Consider the following 10,450-nt stretch of genomic DNA (forward strand, 5'->3'; position numbering starts at 1 on the left):
CAACCATCTATAATGTGATCTGATGCCCTCTTCTGGCAGGCAGGTGTACACGCAGAGCACTGTATACATAATAATAAATAAGTCTTTAAAAAAAATATTAGACAACATAAAAAGGTGAGCTTGGGAGCTGGCCGGGCGTGAAGGCACATGCCTTTAATCCCAGGAGGCAGAGGCAGGCAGATGGCTCTGAGTTCCAGGCCAGCCTGGTCTATAAAGGGAGCCCAGGACGGCCAAAATAACATAAAGAAACACTGTCTCAAAAAAAAAAAAAAAACCAAAGGTGAGCTTGGAATACTAATGCTACCCCAACAGAAGGCTTAAGTAACATCAATCCTTTACTAGTTTATGGTTTTTATAAGGCATCAGTTTCTTGCATTTTTAAAAAAGACAATTTTTTCTTTTACATCCATTTTTCTGTCATCTGAAGTGTGTACTTAATTCTTTTCATAAGAAATACACCTTTCTCCTCTTCCTCTTCCTCTCCTCTTCCTCTTCTCCCCCCTCCCCCCTCTCTCTCGGGTACCCCTCCCTTTTTCTTCTTTCCCCGTGCTCATTTAATAAACCTTAATAATAAATAACCTAAAAAAGAAAGAAAGAAAGAGAAATACACCTTTAATGCCAGCACTGGGGAGGCAGAAGCAGGTAGATCTCTGTGAGTTTGAGGCCAGCCTGGTCTACGAAGTAGTCCAGGACAGCCAGGGAGGGCTACACAGAGAAACTCTGTGGTGAAAAACCCAAAAAAATAAATACTGTAATTTTTTTCTGGTGACCAAAAAAAAAATTTTTTTTAAAGCAAAACTGTCTATCACCACCTAAGCACAGTAAAATTAGTCAACCCGGACGATCACTTTCATCAGTGACCACATCACGACCGAGAAGGCGAAAGGAGTTTCCTCTATCAAATCGGCATGACATAACTTTAAAGTCTAGCACAAGCCTCCACCCACTGAAAGCGGCTTACTGGCCACTCAAAAACTTCAAAACTGTTGCAACTCCAATGCGGGCGTGCAGGAATTCACCGGGGATTTTATAATTCTTACACCTTCCAGCGATGGGTGCCAAATCTCCCCAGGGCCTCACTGTCACCCCACTGCCACTTCCCCTTTGAAAGATAACTTGAGAAGCAAAACAACTTGTCCAACTGGGACGTCGCCCTTTTATTCACAAATGACCCTCGCCTGGTAAAGGACATAACTTTCACAAAAAGCCAAGGCCCTGGGTACAAGTTCTTTCCTAGAGCGGAGGGGAAACCCATTCTGGTGTAACCCAAGCTCAATTTGTTACTTCATGTCCCATCCATCCAGAGGGACAGAGCTGTGGAGGACCAGTCCGGGGCTTGGCCTGCTCAGGAAAGAGTTATAACGGTTTTGAGGAACTGGTCTCCCCCGGCTTCTTGGGACGAGGCCAGATAAACTCACCAAGTTTTTTGTTTTGCTCTTTTGTAAAGTCTGGGTGGGACGAACTCTCCCTAGGACGCGGGCTAACTTCTTCCCTCCCAAAAGGGTGCTGGAAGGCAAGCTCCCCTTCACCCTCCACTAAGCCACTCGTCCTCCTGGGCGCACACAGCGTCCGCGTCTCCGCAGGTCGCCGACGCTGTGCCCACCGCGCGGGGGGCAGCGGGCCCTCGAGTCCCAGCGTCCGGTCCCCTTCCCTCGACCCTCGCCGGGCTCCCGGGACAAAGCGGGGCCCGTGGGCCCCGACCTGGGCTCGGCGCGCACTCACCCGACAGCTCGTCCGGCTCCAGCCCGGTCTCGGTGTCCAGCCCGCAGATGACAAAGTAGTCGGCGAAGCGACTGGGCGCCGAGCCCCCTCCGCCGCCGCCGCCGCCGCCGCCGCCGCTCATGGCGCCGGGCCGAGCGGGGCGAGCCGCGCGGAGCCGAGCCCCCGCCCCCGGCCGCCCGCCCGCCCTCGGCCGCCGCCGCTCCCGCCGCCGCCGCCGCTACCGAGGCTCAGGCCGCCGCCCCCGGGCCTGGCCGGGTCCCAGCGGCTGCCGCTGCCGTGCCGGGGCAGGGGGGCACTGGGCCACCCCGCGCCGCATCCTGGACGCTGTCCTCCGCTCCTCGGTCAGAGCAAGCCTGAGGAAGGGCGGAGAGCGGCCGCCCGCCCCGCCGCGGCCCCCCACCCGCCACCGCTGCCGCCGCCACCGCCGCCGCCGCGTGCGCACGCGCGGTCGGGGAGGGGCGGGCGCCCGCTGCAAAGGATGACGTGATGCTCTTTGGGCCCCGGGGGCCTGGGCTTCCAGAGCAGTCGCCGCAGCGTGACCAGCGGGGCTGCCGCTGGGATCCCCGAACTGCCGCCGCCCCCACGGGACCTCTATGCCTTTTTCGGGGAGCGGGGGAGGGGGGTGGCCATAGGGATAGCGCTGAGACCCTGGCTGGTCCTGGCTGTGTCACTGAAATAGAGCTGCACGACTGAGCTGCGAAGCCCACCGGATCCTGCACCTGGACTGTCACCACACAGCAGCTTCTCCTTGTCCTCGCTCCTCAGTGTGAACGATGGGGCATTCCCCAGTAGTTCTGAGCAAACCCTCTTCTTTAGAGAGGATGGGTCAGTTTATATAGTAAATTTACCCTTAATTTGCTGAAAGGGAAACTGAGGCTCAAAGAAAATCACCAGATGAAACCTACACTTGGATCCTGTACTCGAGGACAGCTCACCGCCCCGCACCCCACATTCAGGGCTTCTTCCATGCACGAAGAGCTCTCTCCACCTTCTTTTAGGAAGCCCAAGAGGCCCCTGCCACTTAGAAGTTCTTTCTTTTCACGCTGTCAGAATTCTCCATCTGTCCTTCCTTCCTTCCTTCCTTCCTTCCTTCCTTCCTTCCTTCCTTCCCTCCCTCCCTCCTTCCTTCTATTGAGCCTTCCTTCCCTTGTAGGAGGAAAAGGGTGCCTGAAACAGAATGAAACCTCCTGGCTTTGTCTCTCGTCTCAAGAACAAACCCTCTGATTTTATTTCCCACAGAAATGAGGTAGATGTGTCTTTTGTTGTTGTAGTTTGTTGTTTTGGTTTTTGAAGAGGGTCTCACTGTGCAGCCCTACCTGGCACAGAACTTTCTATGTTCTTGTACCGATTTGTAGCAATTCTCTTGCCTCTGCCTCCTAAGGGGTGGGCTTAAAGGCCTGCACAGACAGGCCAGGCTCAGGTCTTTACTTGGAACATTAAAGGCCAAGAAAGCAAAATTGTTGCAGTTGCTAGCACTGGCTCTAGAAACAATCCTCCGGTGTGAATTCTGACTGTATCATTTACAATGTGATAATGGCAAGTTACTTATGTAATCTGTAGGTGCCAGCAGGCATGGCTTTTGTGAAAACGTAAAATAAATGCATGTATAGGTAAAATGGTGAAGATTATTATATTCAGAGCACAGAAGGCACTCCATAAATATTACACAGCACCATTGTTGCTGCAGAATGGTGTGTTCAACGTCTGCTCTGGCAGGCAGCCAAGTAAGGACCATAGAAGGTAATTGGCTTCCCCAAGGGCTGAACCTGGGCTTTCTCCTGGGTTCTGTGCCTGGGTATTCTCTCAAGTACTGGATCCCTTTGGGAGGATGGTTGAGAGGTCACAACCAACATCACTGGAAACCATAGCATCTGCTCCCTGTATCTAACACGAACAACTGGAAGAAATCAAAGGAGAAGATAGCTATACAAAGTCCATCTGAAGCAGGGCCATGTGGCACAGGCCTGTAATCCCAGCACTCGGGAGGCAGAGGCAGGCAGATCTCTCAATTTGAGGCCAGCCTGGTCTACAAATCGAGTCCAGGACAGCTAAGGCTACACAGGGAAACCCTGTCTCCAAAAGCAAACAAACAAACAAACAAGAAAACCTGGGGTGGTGGTGTAGGCATTTAGTCCCAGCACTCAGGAGGCAGAGGCAGGTGGATCTCTGTGAGTTCAAGGCCAGCATGGTCTACAGAGTGAGTGCCAGGACAACCAGGGTTACAAAGAAAAACCTTGTCTCAAAAAACAAACAAACAAACAAACAAACAAAAAGAGTGAGAGAGAGAGACTTGAAAAAGGAATAAATGCCCTCAGTTTAAAAGTCCACAAATTTTTTATCCAGAGTAGCCAGCTGCTAGAAGACCTCACTCTACCCATAAAATACAAGCTGAAAATAAACCCATGCCTGTGTTAATTTGCTCAGTAGCTCAGAATACTCAACTGTAAAGTGATTTCCTTCCCGGCAGGAAGTGTGCTTGGCAGGATGACTGCTTCTTAGAGAGTCAGAAGAAATACAGGACTGGGTATTGCTAGTTAGTGACTTAATCACTGTTCCTGCTCTTCCTAGCTGGGCAAAGGAGCAGTACTGCCCAGATGAGAGCCGTACTTCTTACCTCTCAACAGACTACAAAGCAGATTCAGAAGTTGATTGAAGAATTAATGGAAAGGAATTTTAAATATTGAGAGCTTTATGTGTTTACTTGTTTTGTGTGAGCCAGAGTCTCTCTATAAAGGTCAGGCTGACCTGGAATTGCCTAGGAAGGCCCCAGGCTGGCCTTGAATTTGTCCTACCTTGGCCTCCCAAGTGCAGGAATCATGGACAGGTATAGTGACTCCTGACTGTTGTTTCAAAGGAAAAAAATCCCAATAGTTCTTTTTTTTTTTTTTTTTTTTCTTTTGGGTTTTCTCTGTATAATGGCCCTAGCTGTCCTGGACTCGCTTTGTAGACCAAGCTGGCCTCGAACCCACAGAGATCCACCAGCCTCTGCCTCCCAAGTCCCGGGATTACATCGTGTGCTACCACGCCCTACTCCCAATCATTCAATTTTACTATTAAGGACTCAGGAACCAGATGCTGGGATGAAAACCTGCTAGCTCAGAGAGGCAGAGAAAGCAACCAGCTGACCATCCTACTCAGCTGACACCCCAGAAGGAAAAAGTCCCTTCTCCTCCATGCTGTCTTAAACACCCTTCAACTCCGCGCCCCTCCTTTCTACTTCCTGTGTGTCACTCTATCCATCCTTGTCCTCCAGACTTCCTCTCACTTTCTATGGTTTTTTTCCTGTGTTCACTTCCTGTCAATCTGGTTGCTTGCTCTGCCTCTTAGCCTAGGGCTCACTTTATTTAATGCTGCTTACAGAAAGCTCTTGGATTAAAGGTATGTGCTAGGGCTGAGCCACACCACGAGTACTCATTTACAGTGAACAGAAAGCTCTAGGATCAAAGACTGAGCCACACCATAATTAGAAACAGGTTTTCACAGTTCACAATCTTGAGGTTTACAATGAGATCAAATATCCTGCAACAGACTTTAATATACTCTTTTATACATAAGAAGATATTTATTGGATTGGGGTTTTAGCTCAGTGGTAGAGAGCTTGCTTAGCAAGTGCAAGGCCCTGGGTTTGGTCCTCAGCTCTGAAAAAACAAAAAATAAAACAAAACAAAAACATAACAAAGAAGATATTTATTACATTTACTTATATCCGAGTGTGTGTGCATGTGTATGTCCATGCAATGGCATGCATGTGGCAGTCAAGATAATTTAAGGGAATTCTTTCTCTTTTCTGATGATATGGATTCTCAGGATAGGACTTTAATTGTCAGCAAGCACCTTCACCCACTGAGCCATTTCACCAGCCCAATATATAATATGTTTTTTATGAATACAACCTGGGGTACGTAATTCAGCATGAAGGACAGTAGCAAGCGAGTGGGTATCTGAGGGGGCCTAATTACAGAACTGGGTTTGAAGCAGAGTGTGTCTGGAGTGTTCATGGAGCAATAAGAAAGTCAGGATGGGGGCTGGAGAGATGGCTCAGAGGTGAAGAACACTGACTGCTCTTCCACAGGTCATGAGTTCAATTCCCAGCAACCACATGGTGGCTCACAACCATCTATAATGTGATCTGATGCCCTTCTCTGGCCTGCAGATGTACATGCAGGCAGAGCACTGTATACATAATAATAAATAAATAAATAAATCTTAAAAAAAAAAAAAAAGAAAGTCAGGATGACTGGAAAGGATTGAGACTGGGGAAAGATAGTAAGGGATGTTTGCAGTTCACTATAAAAATCACATTTCTTCTTCCAGTGTGTGGAGCTGTTCCTAGAAGACATGTGCCTTGACAGGAAAGATTTCCCTTGGATCCATGTGACTAGTTCTCATCAACGCAATGTGTATAGGATTGTTCAGATGTAGCTCCTAGATCAGGAGAGTTAAGAAAGGAAAACTTAGCTGAGCGGTGGCAGCGCATGCCTTTAATCCCAGCACTCTAAATTCTAAATTCTAAATAAAATAAAAAGTGGTGCACAACTTTGATTCTAGTACTCAAGGAGGCAGATACAGGCAGAGTGTTGTGAGTTCAAAGCCAGCCTGGTCTACATGAGTCCAGGACAGCCAAGGCTATACAGAGAAACCCTATCTCAAAAAAACTATTTTATGAGCATCTTTTCTGCATATGTGTTTCTGGTGCCTACAGAGGTCAGGAAAGGGTGTTGGAGTACTTGGAACTGGAATTAGAGTGGTTGTGAGCCACTCATTTGTGTGCTAGCAACTGAACCCTGGTTCTCTGCAAAAGCAACAAGTGTCTTAACCACACCTCCAGGCACTTGGTTTTTGAGAGAAGGTCTCACTGAGTAGCTCAGCCTTACTGGAACCCTGTCTGTAGATCTACCTGCCTCTGTCTCCTGAGTGCTGGGATTTAAGGCTTGCACCATCATGGTGGGCTCCTCTCTAGGGTGTTTTGTTTTGTTTTGTGGGGGTTTTTTTGGTTATTTTTTTAAAGATTTATTTATTATTTATACAGTATTCTACCTGCATGTGCATGCACACTAGGAGAGGGCACCAGATCTCATTACAGATGGGTGTGAGCCACCGTGTGGTTGCTGGGAATTGAACTCAGGACCTTTGGAAGAACAGACAGTGCTCTTAACCTCTGAGCCATCTCTCCAGCCCTATTTGTTTTGTTTTTTGTTTATTTGCATTTTACAGGGTTTTTGTTGTTGTTGTTGTTTTGGTTTGGTTTGGTTTGGTTTGGTTTGGTTTTTGGTTTCTCAAGACAGGGTTTCTCTGTTCTCTGTGTAGCCTTGGCTGTCCTGGACTCACTTTGTAGACCAGACTGGCCTCAAACTCACAGAAATCCACCTGCTTCTACCTCCCAGAGTGCTGGGATTAAAGATGTGAGCGCACTGCCTGGCATCCTCTCTAGGTTTTAAAGGAAAGTTTCTCTTTCCCAATTTAATCTCTTGTTAAACTATTAAACTATTTCTGATATGTTATTCCTGTGTGTGTGAGAGAGAGAGAGGGAGAGGGAGAGGGAGAGGGAGAGAGAGAGAGAGAGAGAGAGAGAGAGAGAGAGAGAGAGAGAGAGAGGGCGCTCTGGAAGAGCAGACAGCACTTCTATGGCTATGGCTGTCCTGGAACTTCCTCTGTAGACCAGGCTGGCCTCAGACTCCGAGATCTGCCTGCTTCAGCCTTCTAAGTGCTGGGATTAAAGGCGTGTGCCACCACCCATCTTAGAGGTCCTTTCTTTAACAAAGCTAATTCCTGGGGAGCCCTTATGTGTCACCTCCTTCTCTGAAAAAGCAACCACCTCTGTTTCAGTGTTTATTTAACAAGCATCACCTTTCAGTCTCAGAACTGACAGAAACAAGGAAGCTTCCAAACTTAGTCAGTCTGAGGCCACTTCTGATGCTGCAAATGAGAAAGGGTGAAGTTGAGAAACTGGAGCAAAGGTTAGTAATGTCCCCAAATGCTACAACCTTCCCAAAAGGAGTGTGTGAACATGTAAATGTGAATGTGTGTGTGTACGTTTATGTCTGAGGTTTGTTTTTATTTTTTCTGTGTGAATGACTATTCAAGTGCAGGACTAATCCTGTATATACATGTATTTGCGTGTGTGTGTGTGTGTGTGTGTGTGTGTGTGTGTGTGTGTGTGTGTGTGTGTGTGTGTTGTAGGGTGGGGTGGTCAGACACAGAAAGCAGAGGAGAGTATCTTTGACTCTCCAAGCCCAGTAGACACTGATAGTTGCTTCTCTCAGTCCCCCCCCTCCTCCCACGTCCCACTGGACTAAAAACCTTTTCAGAATCAGACCAGATGGCCTCTTGTGTGCTGCACCCAGCCTTTTTCCTTAGACTGTGAACACAGTGGCACTGTTATTCTCATCAACTTGGGGCCAAGAGCTTCCTGGGAAAGGCCGGATGGTCTAGTGGGAGAGAAATGAAAGGCCTTGGACCAGATCCCAAAGTGGAGATATATTTAGTGGTAGCTGAACTCTGATTTTTTTTTTTTGTTTGTTTGTTTGTTTGTTTTTAGACAGCGTCTCTCTATTTATCTTAGGCTGGCCTGGCCTGAAACTCTATATATACCAGGCTGATTTCAAATCATAATCATCTACTTGTTAATGTTTCTAGAGTGCTGGGATTTTGTTTTGTTTTGTTTTGAGACAGGGTCTCTCTGTGTAGCTGAAAGGAAAAATTTTTAATTAACATTAAAGCAACCAGAACAGCAGAGCTCTCTAACTCATAAGTGCAGGTCGACAGGTATGCTAGCCCAAGGTCCCAGATGCTAAGTCACAAAGAATGCGGAGATAGGAGACAAAGGCCTACTGAGTGTTCCAGGGACCGGCTGGCCGTAAAAGATAGGGAGAATACACAAGGACAAATTCCTGAGAGAAACAGGTACCGGACATGGTCGAGTGAGTAATGAGCCAAGACCCCTCATCCAATCTTATGGTGTCTGCTTAATCCCCCCCTTGAGGCCTGCACACAATGTTCCAGGTTTGAGTTTAACCAGATGTGTCGTTAGCTCAGATAAACATCTACCCTCGGGTTCCAAGAAAGACAGGAACCAAGGACTGTACCCATGTGATTAAGTCTGAGCTTACCCCAGATCTGCCTATGCGTTTTGCTGATGTTCAAATGTTTAAAACAACCAATCGTATGTGGCCGCGCCAAAACTTCCCACTCCCCCCGACCCTTGCCCATATAAACCCCTAACCCCTGGGCTTCTGGGTCGACCCCTCTGTCTCCTGCATGAGATACGTGTCGACCCGGAGCTCTGCCAATAAACTGCCTCATGTGTTTACAGCAAGACGGTTGTTTGTGTGTCTCTGGGTGCGCGCCATCCCAAGGCTTGAGTGAGGGTCTCCCTTCGGGGGTCTTTCATAGCCTTGGCTGTCCTGGACTCACTTTGTACACCAGACTGGCCTTGAACTCACAGCAATCCACCTGCCTCTGCTTTCCGAGTGCTGGGATTAAAGGCGTGCGCCACCAGGCCCGGCTCTTGTCATGTATCTTGATTGCAGTGGTGCCTACATTATGATTCATGATAGGCAAAACTCAGAGCTACCCACTAAGAATAGTAAATTTCACTCATCTTAAAACATGTATAACTCATATTTGACTGTTTTAGGCTTTGTTGTTGTTTGGTCTTTTGCATAGGGTTTAGTGTTGCCCAGGTTGGCTTCAAACTCAACTCAAGCTGGAAATTAGTATTTGTGTCTTTGGCTCATAACACCCTGAGGGTAACACAGGCAGCCTACTAACTTCTATCCAGACTGTTCCATCAGCTAGGTCTCATTGTAGGCACCATTAATTGGCATCCTCATTATGACTGTCTCCCAACAGGTGGCAGTAGTTTCTGGAGAAAGAGAGACAGCCTTTCCACCCACACAGCATGTGCTTGCTCCTAGCAAGGCTGCTGGATATTTGCCAGCATGTGGCTGGTAGACTGCAGTGTACAGATTTGCAGAGCTAAAAAGTCACCATCTGTTACGCTATCCCCTCCTGGCTCTGTTTCTGCTCCATTCTCCTCTCACTTCTGACCCTCATCATCGGGTTGCAAGCACTGTGCTGGAAATGGTGAGTGGGCAGGAGCATCTATACCTACCTCTTTCTTCCATGCCCAGCGCTGTGGAGAGCCACAGATAGCAGCGCCCCCTGCTGCTTCCCCAGCGCAATGCGCCCCTTATGTGCATGCGCAATGCGCCTTTGAGCGAGCCCCTTATGCGCATGCCTGAAGGCATAGCGTGAGGTGGCGTGATCGGAACGCACCAACCAAGAGCGACAATGTGGCAGTCTCTGATAGGACCAGGCACACTATAAAGGTTCTGTGGGAGCTTTTCCCGAGGTCACTCCAGTAGTCAAGGTTCCTGAATAAACTGCTGCAAGAAGAGTTCCCGGTATTGTTGTCTTTCCTGCTGGTCGGGGGCAGCATCGACACAGCGCCATCTTCATTCTATTTCTAGTCCACTCACACAGGGCACTGTGCTCAGCAGGGGCACTTTGCTGTTGTTATCTTTTTTGGGGGGTAGATTACTGTGGTTGGTTTTGGTTTTTTTGGTTACTAATGACAGGGTTTCTCTGTGTAGCCTTGGCTGACCTCGAACTCACGCCGTAGCCCAGGCTGTCCTAGAACTCACAGAGATGTGTCTGCCTCTGCTCCCTGAGTGCTGGAATTAAAGGCAAGCATCACCATTGCCCAGCTTTGTTGTTATCTTAAAAT

The 10,450-nt window shown here is 48.3% G+C and overlaps 1 protein-coding gene across 3 annotated transcripts in view; it reads right to left on the reverse strand.

Moving 5' to 3' along the window:
* Window positions 1-2,135, reverse strand: part of DENND5A (DENN domain containing 5A) — a 63,928-nt gene extending 61,793 nt beyond the window's left edge. For 2 of the 3 annotated variants that reach the window (XM_084772498.1, XM_084772497.1), the window contains exon 1: window positions 1,723-2,134. In XM_084772498.1, the coding sequence (XP_084628624.1) occupies window positions 1,723-1,843 (121 nt within the window). In that variant the 5' untranslated portion in view covers window positions 1,844-2,134. Of the gene's footprint in view, window positions 1-1,722 lie in introns of all 3 variants that reach the window. The other variant, XM_084772499.1, reaches the window with a different exon arrangement.
* Window positions 2,136-10,450: the final 8,315 nt, after the last annotated feature.

This window comes from Acomys minous (assembly GCF_964271855.1).
Source record: "Acomys minous genome assembly, chromosome: 2".
Lineage (NCBI taxonomy): Eukaryota > Metazoa > Chordata > Mammalia > Rodentia > Muridae > Acomys > Acomys minous.